The sequence below is a fragment of the Sapajus apella genome, unplaced genomic scaffold (assembly GCF_009761245.1).
Source record: "Sapajus apella isolate SASKATOON/1434 unplaced genomic scaffold, GSC_monkey_1.0 scaffold1, whole genome shotgun sequence".
NCBI classification, from domain to species: Eukaryota; Metazoa; Chordata; class Mammalia; order Primates; family Cebidae; genus Sapajus; species Sapajus apella.
Genome location: NW_022436941.1, coordinates 49,108,455 through 49,133,923, shown reverse-complemented (window position 1 = coordinate 49,133,923; position 25,469 = coordinate 49,108,455). Strand labels below are relative to the sequence as shown.

At 39.7% G+C, this 25,469-nt stretch overlaps 1 protein-coding gene across 3 annotated transcripts in view; it reads left to right on the top strand.

Annotated features, from left to right (window-relative positions):
* ADGRV1 (adhesion G protein-coupled receptor V1) overlaps nt 1-25,469 on the top strand; it is a 565,868-nt gene that overhangs the window by 530,519 nt on the left and 9,880 nt on the right. For all 3 annotated transcript variants that reach the window (XM_032276299.1, XM_032276290.1, XM_032276319.1), the window contains 2 exons: nt 20,876-21,067; nt 23,995-24,172. In XM_032276299.1, coding sequence (XP_032132190.1) covers nt 20,876-21,067; nt 23,995-24,172 — 370 coding nt within the window. The remainder of the gene's footprint in view (nt 1-20,875; nt 21,068-23,994; nt 24,173-25,469) is intronic.

The following is a 25,469-nucleotide window of genomic DNA, read 5'->3' as shown; positions in this document are numbered from 1 at the left end:
AGGGTTGATCTCTTGAGGCCAGGAGTTTGAGACGAGCCTGGGCAACACAGTGACATGTTGTCTCTACAAAAAATTAAAATATTAATTAGGCATGTTAATTTTGCCTGTAGTCCCAGTTACTCCAGAGGCTGAGGCAGGAAGATCACTTGAGCCCAGGAATTCAAGGCGTCAGTGAGCTGTGATCCTGCCACTGCACTCCTGCCTTGGTAAGAGAGCCAGACCCTGTCTCACAAAAAAAAAAAAAATTTTTTTTTACAAGAGATTTAGGTTATTATAAAAGGGATCACTTAAAGACTTTATGTCCTAGGAAAATATTTCTTCAGCTGGATAAACAGTCCATATAGTCACACAGCAGAAAAAGCAAAAGCAAGATCTTAGTGACAGCTTAAATCCAGGGTAAGAAATTAGGAAGCTGACTTTATAGAGACACCAGTACTTGCCCTGGACCATTTTAATTCCCCTCTGTTTTCATAGTACAAATATGGGATGCTTTCAAATTCAACAGACCAATAGTGCTGTTGATTCACAACCTAAACAAGCCTGTTAACCCTTTTCAAAATAAAGTCACTCTGCTTCTTGAACTCACTAAAGCTATGCTAGTTTTACAAGTCTTCAGAGTTTCTAATGTTCCCTGGAAGTATGTCTCTATAACTTTGTGTTTAATCTAATCACCCTTTAGTATTTTAATTTTAAACAGTCAACAGGCTTGTCCTAAAAAACAAAACGAAAGAAAACAAGCCTTTGGACATATTGTCTGATCTGCTTGGAATCTTTCCCTCAGTGCCCTCCCCTCCCTCTCTCTGCCTCCTGCCTGGCTTTCTGCTTTTCCTTTTAAAACTCTCCAAAGTCAAATCTTCCAAGGAAACTTCTCTGTTGGGCCCAACTACCCCTAGATTTATTGTTTCTGAACTCCTGCTATATAATATTTACCCCTTATCACAGCATTTATATATAGACAGTTGCTGACTTAGAGTGACTTGACTTAAGATTTTTCAACTTTATGATGGGTTTATCAGAGTAGCAAATGCATTTGTATTTACAATATTTTCCACTAAAAATGAGCTTATTGAGATGTAGCCCTATTGTAAGTCTAGGAGCATCTGTAATGTAATTATTTTTGTCTTTCTCTCACTGACCTAGCCACTTGAAGACAGGTGCTGTGTGTTTAATCTCTGTACTCCAACCCTAACAATGCTTGTTCTCAGTAAATGTTTAGTGATTGAATGGATCCCTGAATGAGTAAATACTTGAATGAATGCTAAGAAGAATGAAAGGCTTACTGTTCCTTTCCAGCATGTTGACTTATATTGGCACATCCTAAATTCAAATGACTTCTCCACCACCACCATCCCCATACACACCCTGGAAAAGATAGTAATAGCATGGAGGTTAATTCTACTGTCCTTTCAGTAAGCTAATAATGGTCACACTAATTCCAGAATGGTCTATCCTGTGTTCCCAATACTTAGCACTTGAATCATCATCAGCATTCACTCTCAGGCAAATCAGGCAGGACAGGATTCACTGGGAATAAATGTTCCTTTAAAGTTCCTGGAGGATTATTATAGAATACAGTGAGGCAAAGATTCTTTAATGTTGGAAAAATGAAATAATACCTCTGTAACTCAAGCCAAAAGCCATAGTATAAATGAGGAAAAATGGTAATCAGCCTAAACTAGGAAAAACCTCAGTTCAAAATACTTAATTTTCTCTGTACTAAGAAATCAATGCATACTTTTGAGTGTTTTAAGATCAAAATGATTTAGAATGTTTTCCAGTGACATTTATTAGTCAGAACAGAGAGAACTGTCTCTGAAATTCATTTCCTTTCTTTGTTAACAAATATGGTTAACATTTACTAGAGGTTCTCATTCTTCTCTAACACATATGATTTTGATGTATGTTGCAAGAACAGCAAAAATCATTATTAAACATCTACTTTTAAATTTTCTCCCCATTATGATTCTCTTCCATGCAGGCCATGAGCAGCCTAAATTAGAAAGCATTTTGGAAAAGGTGGAGTTCTCCCCTGCCCATGAGTTCTATGATTACTTGCCCTAGTATAATGATAGGTAGGGTATGGTATTGTTTGTTGGCTTTCTCTCAAGTATATTTTAAAGTCTGCCTTTATTTTGAGCGACATCACAGATCAAAGTTTGATCCTTAGTTTTACAGGCTCAAAAACAACTGCAGCAAACTGACCACTATTCAAGTATTCATTAGGTATTACTTTACAATGGGATTTATGCTTGGCTGAAAAAATAGATAGTTGTCTCTAGAAAGTAAAATTCAAAGATTTCAGCTTCTTTGTGATATGCCCCAAGAAGAGACACAGTATAAGTTCTGCAACTATGTTGTTCTTTTCAACTATTAAAAAAATCAAACTTTAATTCTAGAAATACTTTCTTTGACATAATCCAGTCTACGGCACACCTTGATTCTGCAGATGAGGAAATTGGGACCCTGAGTTTTTAGCATTATTTAATGTCAGAGCTGAGACTGGAGTTCAGTTGAAGCTAGAGTCCAAGAGTACACAAATCTCTATTCAAGAAATACCCTTCTTATGTAGTCATGATTGTAATAAGAAAAGAAAAAAAAATTTAAAGAAATACTCTTCTTAGACTTTGGCCTATTTGAGAGATCTGTGTACTTCTCATAACCCTTGCTGCCTTGCTGATTTTGGAGTGGGATTGGTGGTCAGAAGTTGGAACTACAGACAATCCAAATTTTTTAGTGACCGTAAAACTAAATAGGAAAAAAATGCTCTGTAAAATTAGAGAAAATTTAAGTAGAAAAAAAAGGGGTATTTCCATTGAGCTAAAGTCATCTGATAATGCTCTTTTCTCTCCACTTTGGGAGATAAACTGGTATATTTCTAAATTAAAGAAAAAAAATGAGGCAGGAAGGTGGGTCATGCCTGTAATCAGCCTGAATCCCAGCACTTTGGTAGGCCAAGGCAGGTGGATCACCTGAGGTCAGGAGTTTGAGACAAGTCTGGCTAACATGGTGAAACTCCATCTCTACTAAAAACACAAAAATTAGCCCATTGTGGTGGTGGGCACCTGTAATCCCAGCTACTCGGGTGGCTGAGGCAGGAGAATTGCTTGAGCCCAGCAGGCAGAGAGGTTCAGGGGGCCGAGATTGCACCATTGAACTCCAGCCTGGGTGACAAGGACAAAACTCCATCTCAAAAAAGGAAAAGAAAACGTCTTGATGTTTTGAATGGGACATCAAGACATAAAATATCTGGGTTATTGGTTAGTGAAAAGGAAGCTAGGAATGACAGACTATTACTTTTTATTTTTTAAATTTTAGATTCAGAGGGTACATGTGTAGGTTTGTTGCATGGATTTATTGCATGATGCTGGGGTTTGGGCTTCTAATGATCCTGTCCCTCAAGTAATGACCATAGTGCCCTCTAAGTAGTTTTCAACTGTTACCCCTTCATCCTTCCCTCTTTTGGGATCCCCAGTGTTTATTGTTCCCATCTTTGGGTCCATGTGTACCCAAAGCTAGTTCCACTTATAAGTGAGGACATGCGGTATTTCATTGTTTCTCTATTAATTTGCTTAAGATAATGGCCTCCAGCTGCACCCATGTTGCCACAAAGGATGTGATTTCCATTTTTTATGGCTGCATAGTATTTCATGGATCTACTGTTGATGAGCACCTGTGTCTCCATGTCTTTGCCATTGTGAATAGTGCTGCGATAATCATATGAATGCAAATTTTTTTGGTAGAATGATTTATTTTCCTTTGGGCTTATACTCAGTAATGGGATTACGGGGTGGAATAGTAATTTTATTTTTAGTTATTTGATAAATCTCCAGACTGCTTTCCACAAGGGCTGAACTAATTTGCATTCTCACCAACAGCATATAAAAATTCACTTTTTCCACAACCTTACCAACAGCTGTTATTTTCTGACTTTTTAATAATAGTCATTCAGATTATGGTTTTTATTTGTATCTCTGATGAGTAGTGATGTTGAGCATTATTTTATGTTTGTTGACTGCTTGTATGTCTTCTTTTGAAGTGTCTGTTCATGTCCTTTGACCACATTTTTTTTTCTTTTTTTTTTTTTTTTTTGAGATGGAATCTCACTCTGTCACCCAGTCTGGAGTGCAGTGGCATGCATGACCTTGGCTCACTGTAACCCCTGCCTCCTAGGTCCATGAGATTCTCCCTCCACAGCCTCCCCAGTAGCTGGGGTTACAGGCATGAACCACCATGCCCAGCCTCTGTCCAGTTTTTAATGGGGTTGTTTTTCTTGCTGATTTGTTTAAGTTCCTTATAGATTCTGGATATTAGTCCTTTGTAAGATACAGTTTACAGACATTTTCTCCCATTCTATAGGTTGTCTGTTTCCTCTGTTGATAGATTCTTTTACTATACAGAAGCCCCTTAGTTTAGTTAGAGGCCTTTTAGTTTAATTAATCCCAATTGTCAATTTTTGTTTTTGTTACATTTGCTTTTGAGGACTTAGTCATAAATTCCTTGAGTAGGCCAATGTCTAAGAAGGGTATTTCCTAGGTTTTCTTCTAGGATTTTTGTAGTTTGGAGTCTTAAGTCTAAGTCCTTAATCCATTTGAGTTAACTTTTGTGTATGGTGAGAGTTAGAAGTCCAGTTTCATTCTCCTGCAAATGACTAGCCAATTTACCTAGCACCGCTTATTGAACAGGGTATGCTTCCCCAATGTTTATTTTTGTCAACTTTGTCAAAGGTCAGTTGATTGTAGGTGTGCAACCTTATTCCGGGGGTCTCTGTTCTGTTCCATTGTCATGACATATTCTTGACCATCACTGGCTACTTAATCATTTGTCATTGGTTTACTGGATTTTTTTCTTCATAGAACAAATTGTTAAATTTATTTTAACTATTTATATTAAAAATCAATGTGGCTTTAATTAGAAAGTCCTTTGGAAGTTTTTATAAATTTGAGTTTTGTTGTTACCCTCATCACTAATACATTTACAAATCATATTTTAGGTATTTCTGAAAAGATTTCAACAAGTTGCTTGCCTCATCATTTATTCTTTCAAAGGTATTCATTACATGGATGATCGCATTAGGTTCTGCGGGTACAATGGAGAACCAAACAGGAGTGGTCCCAGACAGAATGCATAAAATCACAGAGGCTGCAGTCTACTGTGGGAGGAAGATTTGAATAAAATAATCACACAAGTATTGTTATAAACTGTGATAAGTTCTACAAGAGAACATTATGGTGTACTGTAAATACATAAACAGAAGAATGCCATGTAATTGGGGGAATTCCTGAGGAAGTAAAATCAGAAGGCTGACAAAGTGCCACCAGGCCCAGGAGGGACTATCCATTTAAGAATAGTGTTCCAGCCAAAGGGAGCAGCATGTGAGGGGGAGAGGACAGCACCTGCATTATAAGCATTCATGGGATTATTGAGTAAATGAACATGCAAAGGCACTGAGGTGGGGACTTGAAATCAGATGAGTGGAGCTGGATGTGGACAGTGAAGGAGGGGTCACAATGATGAACTTGAAAAAGTGGGCAGAATTCAGGTCATGCAGAATCCTTTAAGACAAGCTAAGATTTAGGTCTTTGTCTTGAAAGTAGTGGTAATCATTAAAGGGTTATAGATAGTGATGTTGCATCTTCTATTATGGAGAATTATTGTGGCAGAGGAGGGGAAGAAACTAGGGAGTGAGCTGATAGGGAGTTTTTTGTCTGAGTGAAGGTGTGATATCATGGTGTTTTCTTTTTCTTAACTTTTATTTTAGGTTTGGAGTACATGTGCAGGTTTCTTATATAGGTAATAAAGGCTTAAATGATTATTGTGTTTTCAACTAACATATTAGTAATGTACTTGAAGAGAAGTTGGAGGTTGAAGAGATAATTCTGAGGTAAAATTGACTTGACTTGGTGATAAATTGGACTTGGGGCTGGGGGAGGAGAGAGAAGGGGTCACCCTAGGTGTCCTGGGTCATCCTGATGACTCAGTGTCTATAGATGATTCGTCTGGCAGTCTCCAGCTCCAATAATGCCACCTCTACTACCCAGGCCTCTGGTCCCACCCTGGACTTTGCCAGTATCCTAAGCTACTCCCCTGCTGAAATAGAAGGGAAACTACACATATCCTTGTGCTTCCAGCCACTTCACATCCAGGTGTCTGAGCTTGCTAAGGAGAACCATATACTTGAAGAAGTTACTGACCCTCTCTGAAGGCTCCTAGGATGAAGGATGGTAATGCCTACTTCATTGGACTGTTGGAAGATGTGGGTGACAATGTTGCAAAGACCCTGATGTAGTGTGTGGCACATATAGAAATGCAATAAGATAGAAAGCACCTTTCCTGTTTTGTATGCTGGTCCTTATATCTTAAACTTTTGTGAATCCCACTAACTTTGATTTGCTACTGCCATAAGTATGTTTTTAATTCAGCACTTAATTTGTCAGGATTTTGTACATAAGTTACCCCATCACACAGTGTATTAAAGAAATGTATCTATCATTAATTAGGCAGTAACTGTGCTTTAGTACCAAGAGGATGTCCTTTTCCAAAAGTGTAGCTATGCTTTTTTTTTAAAAAAAAAAGGTAAATCCACAGTATGCCACTGACTTCAGCTCCATAAATTAATAATTTAATAAAATGAAAATGACCCAACTACTACTATCTCAAGCCTATTAATTTCACACATGTGTAAAATCTGTAAGGAAGAAGAAATAGCATGTAAACTGGAAAGATGAATGTCTTGATTCTTCAGGGGAAGAAAAGTAGGCAAACATGGAGAACTCTGTTTTTTCTGGGTCATATATTTTAAAGGAATGGCCTCCTGTTTGTGTGTGTGTGTTTCTTTCTTTCTTTCTTTCTTTCTTTTTCTCTTTCTTTCTTTTTTTTCTTTCTTTCCTTTTTAAGACAGAGTCACACTCTGTCACCTCAGCTGGAATGCAGTGGCCTGATAATGGCTCAGTGCAGCCTCAACCTCCCAGGCTCAAGCAATCATCCCACCTCAGCCTCCCAGGTAGCAGGGATTCCAGGCATGCACCACTATGCCTGGCTAATTTTTTGTACAGACAGGGTTTCACCATGTTGCCCAGGCTGGTCTCAAACTACCAGGCTCAAGTGATCACCACCCTGCTGGCCTGGGCCTCCCAAAGTGCTGGGATTATAGGCGTAAGCCACTGTGGCCAACTGCCTACTGTTTCTTTGTGCCCAGATTTTACTATCATTGACAAATTACATAAAGGATCACAACCACCCTTTTGCCATGAAGAGGAATATATAGTTCGCTATTTTTTACCTATGATGTATAAATAAATATTAATGAATTATTTTTGTTAATTGTGCAAACATTTCCTTAAATAAACCTAGAATGTTTCCTTATGTTAAGATTTCTTTTTTGGAGAATATGAAGATTTTCTTTGTCTTATAAATCCCAAATTTATTTGTTCTAAAAATTACAACCTACTTTAGATTAATTTTATAATATGTGTTCTCTTATAAGAGTGGCGAAATTTAAAGTCAAGGTATAAATAACGCTCTGCATGAAAGACTTACAGAAGAAAGAAACCCAAAATTGGGAATTTGGGATTTAATTTTTTAATTTAAAAAAATTTTCTTTTTCTTGGGAGGCTGGGGTGGGCAGATCACCTGAGGTCAGGAGTTTGAGACCAGCTTGGCCAACATGCAGAAACCCCATCTCTACTAAAAATACAAAAATTAGCCAGGCATAGTGGCACACGCCTGTAATCCCAGCTACTTGGGAGGCTGAGGGAGGAGAATTGCGTGAACAGGGGGAAAGAGATTGCAGTGAGCTGAGATCACACCACTGCATTCCTGCCTGGGGGACAGAGTGAGACTCTGTCTCAAAAAAAAAAAAAGGGAAATTTTCTTTTCTATATAGATATTGCATTGTATACTAAAACTAAAATTATTTTTAACCCATTAAAATAGTAAAATTTGGCATGCTTTTACATATTCCCAGGTGCTTTAAACATGTACATGCATACATACACACACACACACACAGTTCAGCTTTTGTTGCCTTTTCTATAACATGCCTTTCATCCCTTCTAACTATAGGTGTTTTTAGGCCTAGCCTATAAAATCTGTGATTACATACCTTTATACTCTTACTTGTTATCTAAGTCATGGGAGCAGCTTGCGAAGAAAGCGTCCCAATCTAAGTATTTCAGAATTTCTGGAAAGATGTATCATGGCATAGATGGTACAATTCAACCCTTTTCTTAGTTAAGAGTGAGTGTTAATTCGTAGAAGCTGTTTCTTTAGAATCTGGTTTTTCCTGCCCTTGTTTTTCTAGGCCCCAGGCAATGCAGACTTTTCTGGAGTTCATATATTCACTCATCTACCCGATAACTATTTATGAAAAACTTGCTATTCGTAGGTCACATTGCAGAAATCCAGTTTTCTTGCTTGAAGAAGTTGGTGGATGATGATGTGACATTAGCATATAAGTGCTGTAAACAGGGCGTGTGCAGGGTATAATATTGGGTGACCTAACCCAGTATGGGGTGGTGGGGTGGCCAGAGATGCATCTTCACACCCTGGAGGAAGTTGGTACTTAACTGATAAGTAGGATTAGCAAGGTAATGGGGGAAGAGCGGCAGAGGGAACCGCAAGCTCAGGGGCAAGCCTGAGGAGAAGCACAGCACATCTTGATGAATTGAAAGTATGACTTGTTCACTATGCCTGGAGTGAGGAATCTGGGACAGGGAGTGGTGGCAGATGAAGACCAAACCACAGAGGCTTTATTAGCCAAATTACAAAATCATGTTCTCTATTCTGAAGGCATTAGGGAACCACTCAAACATTAACACCTCCCTTGTAGCCCCCTACCATTTTCTGAAATGACTCAATAAAGAATAAACCTTATAGGTGAATCAGAAGAGCTGCCAATGCCTTAAGGAAGGTGATCAAGAATTGTATTTAGACCTACGCTTAAGGCAGAACAGCACCTTGGTTCACATCCTCTACCAGTTCTGGGAAAGAAGTGGCTCTTAGCCGTGTAAAATATTCAACCACGAAGATCCTGCTTGGCCTTGTAATGTTAGACTATTTCTCGGAAGACAGACTTGTGGCAGGCCACCTCAACTGGTAGGAATGTGTTGTACAAAGAAATCAATCAACCAGGTTAAGGATGAGATCAACTTTGTGCAAATTCATTTAGTAGTAAAAACAATATCACCTTTCTTTATAAATTGTATCTACAACTTACAAATATATATATGGTACATTTCATTTGAGACTCATAAAAATCCATCTGGGCGTGGTGGCTTATGCCTATAATCCCAGCACTTTAGGAGGCTGAGGCGGGTGGATCATGAGGTCAGGAATTCGAGACTATCCTGGCCAACGTGGTGAAACCTCATCTCTACCAAAAATAAAAAAGTAATTAGCCGGGCATTGTGGCGGGCACCTGTAATCTCAGCTACTTGGGAGACTGAGGCAGGAGAATTGCTTGAACCCAGGAGGTGGTGGTTGCAGTGAGCCTAGATTGTGCCACTGCACTCTAGCCTGGGTGAGAAATCAATATTCCATCTCTGGGGGAAGAAAGAAATCCATGGAAGTAATTGGTATTGAAATTCCCATTTCCCAGATTTAAGAAACTCAGGTTCATATAAATAAAATATAGTTATACATAATAATAATTAGCAAGCAGCAGAGCTGAGATTCAATCCAAGAAATCAGACTTTAAACCACCCTGTTCTTTAAAAGACGCTATTTTCAATGAAGAAAATTAAATTTGGGGCTGGATTAAAATTCTTACTTGGATTATTTTTGTCAAATTACCAATTATAAGAATTGATCACTCCATTTCCTTTAGAAGTAGAAATTATAGTCATTTTGCTGATTTTCTTTGTTATGGTCTAATAATAAAAATGTTCTGTTTAAAAATGTAGTTTTTTAAAAAAAAGATTAATTTGAGGTCATGGCAATTAAAATTGGCACTACCAGAAACTGAGTTATAAAAAATTGGCTATAGAATAAATAGATACATGAAATTCATTCTTGTTTTCTCTTTTCTTTTTTCCTTTTTTCTTTTTTTTTTTTTATTTTTCACTGTGACCTTCAATTCCTGGGCTCAAGTGATCCTCCTGCCTCAGCCTCCCAAAGTACTGAGAATACAGGCTTGAGCCACTGTACCCAGCCCTTTTCCATTTGGCTTTCTTCACAAGATGAGTGATACAGGACCACATCTGAAACTTACTTGCTCTTAATAAAGTTGAAAATTTTCTGTTGGGAAGGTAATTTGGGACTAAATTGGGACCCATCTTCCACTTTCCTGTTTTCCTGTTCAAGCAGTGATCTGAGGTTCAGGAATCAGAGGAACTCCCAGTGTATTTCCAATCATTAGACTACATGAGTGGCCATGAAATACTTTGGAGGCAAGACCAAGCCTGTTCTGTTTACTGCCTGTATGGAGCCGACAGTGCATTACCAGGTGGACCTTTAGCTGTTATGTATTTCCTCAATGAATGAACCAAAGATGGTTAAGAGAGAACTTAAATTACAGAGCATCATCATGTAAGAGAGCTGGTTAGAATCTGGATTTATATAGGGATAAAGTTGATAGTCCTGCTGTATCAAATAGGATGGCTTCCACAATGCTGGTCCCTTAGCAAGCAATTACTAGTTCGCCATGTAATTCACTGTCATTGCCAGTTGAGTGAAATGGGGTGATGTTAATAAAAATGCTGAGACCACAGGCTAAAAACCAAGAATCCCAAGCAAACCAGGACTGTCATGGCAAACCAGGATCTGAGGTTACCCTAGTGATTGCCCAACCATAAATCCAACCTTCAGCTCTTATTCCAAAAAAATGCTTACATATGAAAACATCTCCTCACATAATTAACGGGTTGGAGAAAAAAAAGCCTTCTGTAGAAATTGTAATTTTACAAAAGTTTGTATCCAAGCTGGAGTGGTTATTTCTGAGTTCTAAGATTTGGTATCAATTTTGGGGGCGCCACTCTATATTTCCATTCTTTCTTGTTTCTCCTTCTGCAATAAATATGAACTTGGTTTGCTTTTCAATTTTTATTTTTTTAAATTAAAACATTTGTTGAGTTTTACAGTTTTGCTAATAAATAAGTGACTCTATAAAACATCCCTAGAGAACTCATAGGGCCCTTGTTTCACTGATAAGAAAATAGCAACAAAAAGATATTAAATGATTTGTCTCTACTAAACAGTCATCAGAAAACAGTGTTTGAAAATAACATAATCTTTTGACAATATATATGCTGAAATTATTACAATATTTATATACTATATTATCTCAAATTCATAAATGCAAAAATTCTAAGAAGTATGATACCTAGAGGAATATTTATCTGCTAGTGATGCTTCCCAGAATTTGCCATTTTGCCAATTGTATTGGTAAACTTCTTTTTTTGTTGTTAAATGAAGACTTGCTCTGTTGCCCAGGCTGAAGTGCAGTGACACCATCTCAGCTCACTGCAACCTCTGCCTCCTGGGTTCAAGCAATTCTTGTGCCTCAGCCTCCCAAGTAACTGGGATTACAGGTATGCACCACCACCTCCAGTTAATTTTGTGTTTTTAGTGGAGATGGGGTTTCACCATGTTGGCCAGGCTGGTTGTGAACTCCTGACCTCAAGTGATCTGCCCACCTCAGCATCCCAAAGTGCTGGGATTACAGGTGTGAGCCACTGCACTGGGCCATATTGGTAAACTTCTTATCTCCTCAGGGCATAATTTACACATGTGTGTTTCGGTACAGCAAAGCATAGTATGTGGAGTTGCACATTTCTGTGAGTCTACTGGACTATATCATTGTCTTGGAATGGATTCACATGAGAGTGTTTCTAAAACAAAGCCTTTTAGGTCATCTTTGATGTTTAATTACGTTATAATGAAGTCAAAAATTTTTGAGATTTTTTTTTCCTGTTAAAAGCAATATAAAAGATTTAGAAACCCAGTATATATATATATATATATATATATATATATATCTTCGGCAGACTGACTCACGTCAGCACCTTGTGGGACAAGAATAAGTCACGAATACAAACATCGGGCATCTCCAGAACGGATCTTGGTGTGAGATAAGGCATCTCATTTGCAGGAAAGCACACCACACTAGTCTTGCCTTGCAAAGAAAGTGAAGTTTGCAGTGTGCATTCAGAGTTTCTCTTCAGATGGAATACCTGATTCCATTTGTAGTTTAAAGGAATTTAATTCTGTGCTATATAGTCTTTTGCTCTGAATAAGGAAAATGATTGAAGTGGATAGGTCAGAAGGAGTAAAACGCTCCCATCAAGTGTTAACAGGTAGTTATCAAATTGGCTGATTTAATGGACCAAGTCAGATTATTCCCCTAACCTGACACCTGTTTTTGACACTAATGCATATTACACAGCTTAGCCTATTCTCACCACTCTCTCTATTGTAATTGTGTTGTTTTCTTTTTTTCTCAGAGACATCAGTTACTTCTGAAAGGAACAAATGCTTTTTTCTCTTTCTCCTTGATGCCTGTTTTGACAGTGTGGACTACCTCACTCTCCTAGACCAAAATCTTCCCTTGGCATCCCTCATATAGTTGTGGCTGTCCTTAGTCAGACTTGCCCGACCAGTCAGTTGTTCCTTGTTTACTTCACTGGTTCCTCTTTCTGTTCATTTCCTCCAGCTGTGTTTAATCCTGAGCACTCAGCTTTTTTTTCTCTCTTTTAAAAAGTCATACAGCCATGTGGCATCAGCTTTCACCACTACACAGCTATTTTCTACACTCATATTCTAACCTTGCCTTCTCTCTTCATCACCATTGGGGTACTTAAAATATCTCACGTTTTCACCTCTAACATGTATGAAATTTAATTTAGCTTCTACAGCAAAGTGATCCTTTCTCCTCCCTTAATTTTGTTGGAGCTGGATCATCCAATTTTTCCCTTTCATCATCATCAACACTGTTCTTTGGTCACCTATCACTGTTCAAACAATTAAGCTTATCCATACAATGAGAAGGCTGTATGAATGGTAAACTCTTAAGACCTTGTTTTCAAAAAGGTAATTTAAAGGACACTGAATAAAACTATGTTTAAGACTACTTATAACAGGATTTAAATAAATAATCTTATTTATTACAGTACAATTTGATATTTTCATAATTTTTTAAAAATTCCTGTTGAAAGTTCATACCAACTCAATTATTTTCTCCACTTTTTATTAAACTTTAAAAAAAATTATCCTTGGCTACCAAACCTCTTCTATATTATTAAGTCTCACCTCAGTACTGTTTGACTACCTCCAATCTTCTCAGGGATCCACATTGATTTGGAGATGTCATGTGAAACCTGAAGATGACCCTCAACTAGGAGCTGTCGAACCTTGGAGAACTTGTAAAAAGATCTCAAAAGACTATAAAGTCTAGCTTAACCACTTTCCTGTTTTAACCACTTCTTCCCACCCCACTCCACTTCCTGTTAAATTTGTGTAATGGTAATACTGATTCTTTCCTATCGCATATGGAACTGATAAAAATTTTTGAGATAATCGTCCAGAATCTCCTATACTTATTTTACTCCTTGATGATGTCAAGAACATTTATTAACTCCTTTAGACTATTGTGATTTCATTTGTGTCTCACTGAATGTTTGCTAATAAGTTTAAATTCTTGAATCAAAAGAAATACAGAATTGGTCATAGTGTTACAGGATCCTGGGGTTTCACTTTGCCAGCTGGAAACTTCTGTGGCCAGTGACACCTTTGCCCAAGTTTTGTTCAGGCCCATTGGGCCTGCTCAGCCTGGCAGACTACTCTTAGCTGGTGCTACTTGCCTTGATCCCACACCTGCCAAGGGTGAGTGGAGTGGTGAGGGGTGTGCGAATGAGCAAGTATGGGGTCTGGCCACTGCACGCAGTGGTGAAGCACGCAGCTCCAGGCACTGCCACAGGCACTGGCTCCCTGTAAGGCTGTGCCTGGACCAGGCATCCCACAAGTAGCTTCCACAGCTGGCACCAGGGAACATGGTCATACCCAGAAGCTTGGAAATGCCAGGAACCACAGAGCCCAAAAAAAGGGTGTCACAGCCCTGGCTGGGGGCACTCCTAGGTCTGGGCTCCCCCAAGGGCTGCAACTCTTCTCTCCTTGTCACCCACAATATGGCAAGCAAGGGGTGTGTTTCAGCCCTGTTTGTGTTACAGCTCTTTCAGCCCCGTTTAGCAGGTTCCAAGTTCTTGTCCCATGCCCAGGAAGAAGGAAGTATGCAGACAAGTGGAAGGTGAAAAAGGTGAAGAGGAGCTTTATTGAGTGATAGAACAGCTCAAAGGAGACTCAAAGTGCTCCTCTTCACAGGTGGTCATCACTACATCTGCTCAGCTCTCAGCAGAGAGGAGACCCTGGAGTAGGTAGCCTGTCTCTGCAGGCAGGTCGCCCCATTGAGTGCTCAAGTCTAGCCAAGTCTGGGGTTTTTATGGGTTGCAGAGGGGAGGAAGTACATGCTGATTGGTCTATGAGTGGCAATGAGTGGGCCCAGAAAAAGCACCATAAGTTTCCACTGCAGTTTGCAGGACTGGCAGCCTGTTCTCCAGGCTTCAGGCCTTCCCCAGCTTAAAGATGGGGCCTCAACAGGGACCTGCCCCTTTCTGCTCTGGAGCTTGTCTGCCTCCTGCCACTGCTCATGATCCCCAGGCTGTTCATGCAGAAGGGTGCCTGCAGGCAAGTGCTAAGCTTCCCTCAGCACCCCTCAGCCTCCCTCCCATGTTCATTGGCACTCTAAGTCTGGAGAGGATTGATGCAGCAGGGAGCTAGTATGTCAGTGCTGCCCTGAGCGTGTGCACATCCATCTGGGTTGCAACAGTGCCTGGGCTTGGCCTCAACTTTGCTCCGAGATTTGAGCAGGCACTGGGAATGTGGAGAGGCCAGGCAGTGAGAGCAGGCACTTCTGAGCCTGCAGGAGCAAAGAGGGGCTTCCTGGGCCCCCGAGAGTGCAGAGATGCCCAGGTCTGCAGCTGCAGCTTGGGCAGCTGCAGTGGCACCCAGAAGGGTGGGGCTCCTGGCCACTCCCAGCCCCGTGGGGTGCAAAGCCCAGCCATACCTCCCCCTCTGTAGCCAGTATCTCCACAGCAGCTGCTCCAGATGGGCCATCACTACCGTAAATAGTGGGTATGGTCAATGCAGATATTACTAAAGACATTTTTTTGTTTGTGTTTAGAGACAGGTTCTGGCTCTGTTACCCAGGCTGTAATGCAGTGGTGCAAACATGGCTCGCTGCAGCCTCAACCTCCTGGGCTCAAGCAATCCTCTTGCCGTAGCATCCTGAGTAGCTGGGATGGCAGGTGTGTGCTACCATGCCTGGCTGATTTCTTTTTTATTGTTTTTGTAGAGATTTAGTCTCTAAGTTTTCCAGGCTAGTCTCGAACTCCTGGCCTCAAGTGATCTTCCCACCTTGGTCTCCCAAGCCATTGGGATTATAGGCATGAGCCACATTGGCCAATCTAACTAAAGACTTTTGAAAGCATTTTTTATGATTGTAGTAGGAGAGCCAACAAAATAATCAAAATGGTAATGCACAGAAACAATTCTCTTCCCTGTAAGCTTTCACTAGGTAAAGAATAGGAAGAACAGATGGATTATATAGGTTCTGCTTCTAAAACAGTTAAGCTGTTATATTGTAAGATATTCTTATATTTGTGAGTAACTTGAGATTGGGAACCAAATATTTCATCCTTACATCTCAGTGCTTGGCAATGTATATAGTACCCACTATATGCAATATAGTGATCAGCAATATTGGATTAAATGATTGAGAATCCAGATTCTCTCCTATAATTCTTTCACAGACTGGCATACAAAAGGGAGCCTGAGATTTAACATGCAGTGTTTGGAATGGGAATTTGTTTTTATCCTGAGGTCAGAAACCTCCACAGCTGAGCACTTAGGATAATGAAAGTCCATTTCTATATTTTTCCAGCTTGGGCTGGACACAGACAAATGTCATGCGATATGCATTTAGACATTCTTTTCTTGCCATTTTAAGTGTTTGTGTTTCCTGTGGCACATCTAAAAGATTCACAATATTTGCTGTACATTTCTACACTTTTAAGAAAAAAAACACGCAGCCTTCACATGCAAGTTATTTTCAGCAGGCAGTTTCTTTCCTGAAGCACAAAAGGCTAGCTAGAAAAACAAACAAGAGACAGAATGCACTGTTTTAACAAATAGGTCCTTAGAGATGGATTTTAAAGCCTGGATTTTGTTTCCCGATCTAGCTTTTACCCTATCACTTCACCACACTGAGAGAAATCCTGAAATAAATCAGTAACATTTGCACAATTTTTAAGGCTGACAGTTTTACTTTTTTTCCTGTTTTGTCTATTGCTGTAGCCAATGTAATTAGGTCATACCCATGTGAAAAGTTCTTCGTACAAGGAAAATTTTGGATGTGTGTGAGTATTTTCAGGAAGATTTGTTTCTGCTGATGATGTCATTTTTACATGAAACTAATTCACTTATTATCATATACAAGTATTTAGAATATTATTATTGTTTCCAAAATCACAACTCTAATTCAAAAGGAAATACATGTTTGTTTACTTTTGCATCATGGTTAGAGCAATTACACTTAAAAATATTTTTGGCAGATAAACCACTGATTTTAAAGTGTATTATTTTAATAATACAGATGGGATGTCAACCGAGAAGGAATCATTCGAGTAGAAAGGGGAGAAAGGACTAAATTATAATAATATTCCAGAAATGGCAACAGAAATCAAATGCTAGCCTACATACCTTGGCATTGCCCTCTAATTTCACTTTTATAAAATTTGTTTGTAATTCTTAGGACCTGGGTATCTTCTAATATACTCTTTACTATTATACCAACAGATGGAAGTTTCAGGCCCACAAGAAAATTATTGCTTCTACACTTCTAGAAATGTTAGGAACCATGGGAGAATGCCATTTTTCACAAAATGAAAATACTTATTCATGTTTTCTGAAAAATCTTGACGTTAACCCCCTTTCTTCTTTAATAAGCTGAATGCCTTGCTTTTATTTTTATGTATTAACTTAATAATTTTAGTGACTGTTTAATTAAGATTCTTACTTGCTTCCAAAACATAGGCACCAGGATAAATAGATACAAGAGGCACAATTTAACATATTTTATTGGCTGAGCATAAAGGTCACAATTACCAAGCTTTATAGACACACCCTTAGAAGTATATAGTAGATCTTTTGTAGAGACCATGAAGGAGAGCCAGTGTAGGCGGTGTCAGGACCAGCAATACAAATTTTGAGTTGCTGTCTGTGATGAAAGCAGAGCAATTGTCAAGAGTTTGACTGGGTCGCAGAAGAATGTAAAAGGCCAGGAGCTCTTTAAGAATGCATGAGTTATCCTTATGTAACATTTACTATGACGCAAGGCATGCCAAATGTTAAGCAATCTACTGAATTCTGCTGAGTCCCTACCCAGTGATTCTGTTTTCAAATGAGATAAGTAGGTGAGATATACAAATAAAATCAGGAGGCCTGATTAATGCTGCCCTTCCAGAAATCTACAATGTGAATGGATCACTATTGGTACCCCAGTTTAAGCACTTTGCTAAGAAAAAAAATGGAAATAAGTGAAATAGATGGGAAAATATGGTGCTTTTTTGGAAGGAAAAAAGTTTGCTTTCTAAAACAAAATGTGCACAGCTAATAGGATATACTTCTGCCATTCTGTTTTCATGTATTAGAAGAGCTAGATTTCAGCGTCACTTAAGTTTTTACCAAGAAAAGAATTTGAAACTGGGTATGGTGGCTTGCACCTATAATCCCAGCACTATGGGAGGCCAAGGTAGGCATTACTCTTCAGCTCAGGAATTCAAGACCAGCCTGGGCAACATGATAAAACCCCATATGTACAAAACATAAAATGAAAAATTAGCCAAGCATGATGAAACACACCTGTGGTACCAGCTACTGGGAAGTATAAGGTGGGAGTATCGCTTGAGTCCGAGAGGCACCTTGCACCACTGCTGTGATTACACCACTTCACTCCAACTGCACTGCAGTCTGGGTGACAAAGCAAGACCTGGTCTCAAAAAAAAAAATTGTTAGTGGGAGGTCAGTTTTCCTAAATTACATTGACCAAATTTTTTGTGACATTCAAAAATTGCTATGGTCTCTTGCTAGACTCCTAACATGTTATATAAATTCTCAGCTTTTAGTAGAATTTGGAGAATGCTTGTGGAAAATCAGTGACGCTTTCAACCATTGGTATGGTTTGTCCCTGTGTCCCCACCCAAATCTCACCTTGGATTGTAATAATCCCCATGTGTCAAGGGCAAGACCAGATGCAAGTAGCTGGATCATGGAGGCAGTTTCCCCATGCTGTTCTCATGATAATGAGTCTTATAAGTCTCATAAGCATCTGGCATTTCTCCTGCTTGCACTCTTTTCTCTCTCCTGCTACCCTGTGAAGAGGTGCCTTCCACCATGATTATAAGTTTTCTGAGGCCTCCCCAGCCATGCAGAACTGTGAGTCAATTCAACCTCTTTTCTTTATAAATTACCGAGTCTCGGGTATTTCTCTGTAGCAGCATGAGAACAGACTAATACAGAAAATTGGTACCTGAGAGAGTAGGGTGCTGCTATAAAGATACCCAAAAATGTGGAAGTGACTTTGGAACTGGGTAACAGGCAGAGGTTGGAACAGTTTGGAGGGCTCAGAAGAAGACAGGAAAATGTGGAAAAGTGTGGAACTTCTTAGAGATTTGTTAAATAGCTCTGATCAAAATGCTGATAGTGATATGGACAGTGAAGTCCAGGCAGAGGTGGTCTCAGATAGAGATGAGGAACTTGTTGGGAAGTGTAGTAAAGGTGACCCTTGCTATGCTTTAACAAAAAGACTGGTGTCATTTTACCTCCTCCCTAGAAATCTGTGGAACTTTGAACTTGAGAGAGATAATTTAGGGTATCTGGCGGAAGAAATTTCTAATTAGAAAAGCATTCAAGAGGTGACAGAGCATAAAAATGTGGAAAATTTGCAGCCTGTTGATGCAGTAGAAAAGAAAAACCAATTTTCTGGGTATAAATTCTAGCCAGCTGCAGAAATTTGCATAAGTAATGAGGAGCCAAATGTTAATCACCAAGACAATGGAGAAAATATCTCCAGGGACTCTCTGGGGCATGCCAGAGACCTTCACCACAGCGTCTACCATCACAGGCCCAGAGACCTGTGAGAGAAAAATGGTATCCTAGACCCGGTCCAGGGCCCTCCTGCTGTCTGCCATGCATCCCAGCTGCTCCAGCCATGACTAAAAGGGGGCAAGGTACAGTGCAGGCCATTAAATCAGATGGTGCAAGCCCCTAGCCTTGGCAGCTTCTATATGGTGCTGGTCCTGTGGGGACACAGAAGACTAGAATTGAGGTTTGGGAACCTCTGCCTAGATTTCAGAGGATGTATGGAAATACCTGGAAACCCAAGCAGAAGTTTGCTGCTTGGGCGGAGCCCTCATAAAGACCCTCTGCTAGGGCAGTGCAGTAGGGAAATATGGGGTTAGAGTCCCCACACAGAATCCTTTCTGGGGCACTGCCTCAGTGGCAAGGGGGCCACCATCCTCTAGACCCCAGAATGGTTTATCCACCAACAGCATGCACCGTGTGCCTGGAAAAGCCACAGACACTCACTGCCAGCCTGGAAAAGCTGCTGGAAGAGGGACTGTACCATGCAAAGCCACAGGGGTGGTGCTGTCCAAGGCCATGGGAACCCATCTCTTTCATCTGCTTGACCTGGATGTGAGACATGGAGTCAAAGATCATTTTGCAACTTTAAGGATTAATGACTCCCCTATTGGATTTTGGACTTGCATGGAGTCCGTAGCTCCTTTGTTTTGGCCAATTTCTCACGTTTGAAATGGGTGTATTTACCCAATGTCTGTATCCCCATTGTATCTAGGAAGCAACTAACTTGCTTTTGATTTTGCAGGCTCGTAGATGAAAGGGACTTGCCTTGTCTCAAATGAGACTTTGGACTAGGACTTTTCGGTTAATGCTGGAATGAGTTAAGACTTTGGGGGACTGTTAGAAGGACATGATTGTGTTTTGAAATGTAAGGTCATGAGATTTGGGAGTGGCCAGGGGTGGAATGATATGGTTTGGCTCTGTGTTCTCCAAATCTCACCTTGAATTGTAATAATCCCCCGTGTCAAGGGCAGGACCAGATGGAAGTAATTGGATCATGGAGGCAGTTTCATGATAATGAGTGAGTCTCACGGAGGCAGTTTTGTGCTGTTTTCATGATAATGAGTGAGTCTCATGAGATCTGATGGTTTTATAAGCATCTGGCATTTCCCCTGCTTGCACTCTGTCTCCCCTGCCACCCTGTAAAGAGAGGCCTTCAATCATGATTGTAAGTTTCTTGAAACCTCCCCAGCCATGCAGAACTGCGAGTCAGTTAAACCTCTTTCTTTATAAATTATCCAGTCTTGGCTGGTTGCAGTGGCTCACACCTGTAATCCTAATACTTTGAGAGGCCGAGGTGAGGGGATCACTTGAGGTCAGAAGTTCGAGACCAGCCTGGCCAATACGGTGAAACCCCCTCTCTACTAAAAATACAAAAATTAGCCTGGTGTGGTAGCGCACGCCTGTAGTCTCAGCTACTTGGGAGGCTGAGGCAGGAGAATCACTTGAACCCGGGAGGCTGAGATTGCAGTGAGCTGAGATCATGCCACTGCACTCCAGCCTGGGTGACAGAGTGAAACACCATCTCAAAAAAAAAAAAAAAAAAATAGCCAAAGAAAGAAAAACAAATATACTGTCTTGAGTATTTCTTCATAGCAGGATGAAAATGGACTAATACAACCATGTTTATTCTTCAGCTATGGTAGCAGGACTTCTTTTGACATGCTGATGTTCTTTTTTTTTTTTGCAGGGACTTTATGTTTTTGTGGTTTATTTTATTTTACACAACCAAATTTGTTGCCCCATGAAGGCCAGTTACACTGTGGAAATGAATGGGCATCCCGGACCCGGCACAGCCTTTTTCACGCCCGGGAGTGGAATGCCTCCTGCTGGAGGGGAAATCAGCAAGTCCACCCAGAATCTCATCAGTGCTATGGAAGAGGTATCTGCCCTTGCCCTTTCATTCTCTGACTATCTCTGTCTCTCTCCCCATCTCTCTATGTGTGTGTGTGTGTGCATGTGTGTGTGCGTGCGTGCATCTCTCATTGACAGCATCTCCACCTCATAAATATGAGTACAAGATGAATGATACTAGGTGACTTTTAAATATTTTACATACTGACATCTTCTGACCTATGGTACTTGGTTTCCTTACTATAGTGTCACACCCATTATCCAATTGTTTTTCTTCCTCACCCTGTGAACTAGACTGACCAGCAATTTGTACTGGGTAATCAGATAGAGTATAATCTGGCATTTCTTTCTTCAAAATCTTTCTAATTTGATGTGCCAGTGACTGAGTCTACCAAGGAAATGGTTCTTAAGATGCTATTTTTCCTAAAAATACTTTCATAGCTCTTTTCCTCTACCCATTCCAATTTACTACTTCAATCCCAACAAACAGAGAAAAGAAATTAAGTCAAACCTCTTTTCAATTCAAATACCAGAAAATATTTTAGAAAAAAAGCTCAGAAGAGTACTCCTGCAGCACTGTCGGAAAATCTAGCCAGGATTTCCTCTGTACAAATCTACCTCCCACTGCCCTCTGCATTCTGTCCACATCATTTTGATTTCCTGTGCGTGAACGCCATTGCCACCAGCTGGTCAATAATGCTTCCCCTAGCAGTCAGGCCACTGCTCACATTTTAAAACATCCCTGAATTCCTTTGGTCAGGAGGAGATAGCAACAAAGTCCCCTAAAAATTTCTGCAGTGTCCAAAATGTGTTTGGTTACTATTTTTTATGAGCTCGTATTGCCCTCTATATATTAAAGGGCCAAGGGAAACAGTATTTGTGTTTACTTCCTGAAAAATGGCAGGAAATGAAGGTACATCTGTCTGAAAAGGAAACAGTTTATATTAATAGATAGATGGATGGAGAGATAGGTAGATAGATAGATCAATAGACTGATAACCTACCTGCCCAGAGATAACCTTTTGTCCTTCATAGCAATATAGAAAGTAATTTTATATTAGGTTAAAATTAAGGTAAATGTCTACAATTCAAGTACTATATATATTTTTAATTCGAATGAGAAATTTTAATATAAAGAATTATTAACTAGTAACAGAAACAAAGTAGAAGGGTTGTTGTCAGGTGCAGGGGGTGGAGGAAATGAAGGATTTTGGTCAAAGGCTACAAAATTTCAGTTATAAGATAAATTCAGGTACAGTCTTTAAAAATCAAGCTATATCTTTAGTGTCCTTAAATTTTTGGAAATCTAGTACCATTTCTGTGTCCCCAAAGTTCTTTAAATAGACTTATTTCATCACAGCAGGTCCAATGGAAACAGGGATTTTTTAGGATCAAGAATTCAGAAATGAATCTTTAAAAAAATTTTTTTGAATGGTTGCTCAGTCTTGCATTTATTTAGATCTGAACTATCCAATACAGTAACCATGAGCTACATGTGGCTATTTAAATTTAAACTAAAATTAGGCAACATTAAAGAGTCAGTTTATCATTCACCCTTGCCACATTTTAAGTACTCAACAGCCACATGCCTTTGGTGGCTGCCATATTGAAGAACACAGACATAACACATTTGTATCACTGCAGAAAGTTTTACTGGACACTGCTGGTCTAGATGTTCAACTTCCTAGTGAAATTTTGTAAGGTTTCATCTTTTCCTCTCAAGTTTATATCTAAAGTTCTCAGATCACCGTTCTCAGAAACGAAGTGTCTTTGCTGTCTCTCAGAACGCCCTATGTTGGTAGGCAGCAGCTGTAACAGTCCAGTTCTTGGGCCAAAGCCACCACTTGAGTGCTCATTTGGGTTCTGTGTAAGAGCAAAGCCTGAAGTGTGCTCCGCATTCCTCAGAGACTTAGAATTGGTGCTGATTCACCTGTCAGTGAGGTGCTATCAGAGACATTCTAAAAAGCCATGCAGAGAAGGGAAAGTATAGGAAAGGAAGGATTAAGGGGTTGTTTATGAGTAACCTAGAGGGATGTAAATATATTTAATCATTCCAGGATGGAGCTATCTTTTTAATTATTCAATCAAAAACAAGGAGGAATGCTATGAAAGTATTTTTCTCAATTTAGTATGTCCTTATAGATACCTACTATATTTAAAATCCTGTGTGGCATTTTAGATAAAGGATTAGGAGAATTCTCCTCCAGTTCTTATATTTTTTAACAGAATTTTCTTTGCACGCATCTTACCAAAACATGTATTTAGTGGGTTAAAAATTAGTTTTCTTTCCCCACACATGACAGCGTAGAAATCTACAAGTAATTCAAATAGAGACATTGTTTAGAATCACCAGATTAAATTGTCTCAGGGAGAGACATAATTTTCTAAATAATAAAGATAAAATTAAGGTTTTGTTTTGTTTTATAGAGACAGGGTGTCTCTCTGTCACCCAGGTTGGAGCACAGTGGCGTGATCATAGCCCACCGCAGCCATGAACTCCTGAGTTTAAGTGAGTCTCCCACCTCAGCCTCCTGAGTAGCTGGGACTACAGGTGCACACCACCACACCAGCTAATTTTTTACATATTAAAAATTTTTGTAGAGATGGGTTCTCACCATTTTGTCAGGCTAGTCTCTAACTCCTGGACTCAAGCAATCCTCACACCAGAATTTAAGGCCAGGCATGGTGGTTCATGACCATAATCATAGCACTATGATAGGCGGAGGCAGGATCTCTTCAACCCAGGAGTTCAAGACTAGCCTGGGCAATGTAGTGTGACTCCATCTCTACAAAAAATAAATTTGTAAGTAAATAAAGGTCGAGTTTCAAAATGATGTAACCACCCAACAAGGTCTTTGTAAGGAGAGGCCGAGATCAATTGTTCATACGGGTTTCATCGTGAATGCATATTCATTCATATTATGGTTTCTTTTTCCCCTATCCCAATCCAAACAGGTGCCACCTGATTGGGAGAGAGCATCCTTCCAACAGGCCAGTCAGGCCAGCCCTGATTTAAAGCCAAGTCCACAAAATGGAGCCACGTTCCCATCCTCTGGAGGATATGGCCAGGGGTCACTGACAGCTGATGAGGAGTCCCAGGAGTTTGATGATTTAATATTTGCATTAAAAACTGGTATGTATGAGCCACATTAGAACTACTATGTTACAATTTATATTTTCTTCCCATAAAGTTCCAAAAGTACTGTCAGTCGCCCTTAGCACATCTTGATTCTCATGACCCATTCCTAATTCTAGGAAAACTCTAGGATATTTTGTTCTTGGCATCAAATGTAACACCACCTAAAAATAATTACAAGTTGCTTTCAAACAAGGCATACTCTAACTAAATATAAATATCCCTGTCCTGGACTCCTGCTAGAACACCAATATACTATTAAGATTGCTATAGACAGTAGATAGGGATCTCACTGAGGGAGTTTTGTCTCTGGCCTGCCAAAGAGACCTTCTTATGGAGTGCTTTTGAAGCAGAAACTTTCAAAGGCAACGTAATGAGCGTGGTATAGTTCTATAATTTCTGAGTGCTATCACATACCATAATTCATTGACCCTCCTATATGTTCAGTCCCACCCCACTTTGACCCCCCCAGTAGATAGTTCTTACAGAATGAGAGGAACATAGTCCTAAAGGTCCCAACTCATCAACATATGATGCTAGAAATATGCTAAGGCAATAAAAGACCATGAAAACACCTAATTAAAGGTCACATGCTCCTGGGGGAACAGTTAGTGGATATCATTCTTTCTAGTGTGTCTAAATTATAACTGCATTCATAATATAAATATAGTGGATATTTGATTGGTCAGAAATCCTATTTTGAACATTGAAAGAAAACCAAAAAGCAATCTGAGTTGTTTTCAAATCAAAAATGGAGTTTAAAAATAGTTTTTCCTCAGAGAAATGTTGAACTGACACTTATAAAAATTCCAGTGAACTTTCAATTTCTAGGTATCCACATAAGCAAGAAGATATGCCCATGCCCAGTTGAAGTTATTGAAATATTTATTCAGAAGTGCATTTTACTCTCTTATAATTTTATTGTTTGGCATAAAGTATATTGCTTTGCTAAAACATTTTTCTTTGTTATTATGAAGTTAAATTTTTGCATTATATCTTGAAAAATACTCCAAAATGTATAAAAATAACAGCATATTTTCATGTATCATATTTTATAACTTGTCCAAGGTTACATAGTTAAGAAATGGTGGTGGCACAAAGCAGATGCAGGCCGCCTGGCCCTGGGACGGCGATGCAGGCCCCCTGTCCCTGGGACGGCGATGCAGGCCGCCTGGCCCTGGGACGGCGATGCAGGCCACCTGGCCCTGAGACGGTGCTCTCAGCCACTGTGCCACAATCGCCTCTCAAGTGCTTTGTTAGGAATGGCAAATCCTATATGTATTAGTCCATTCTC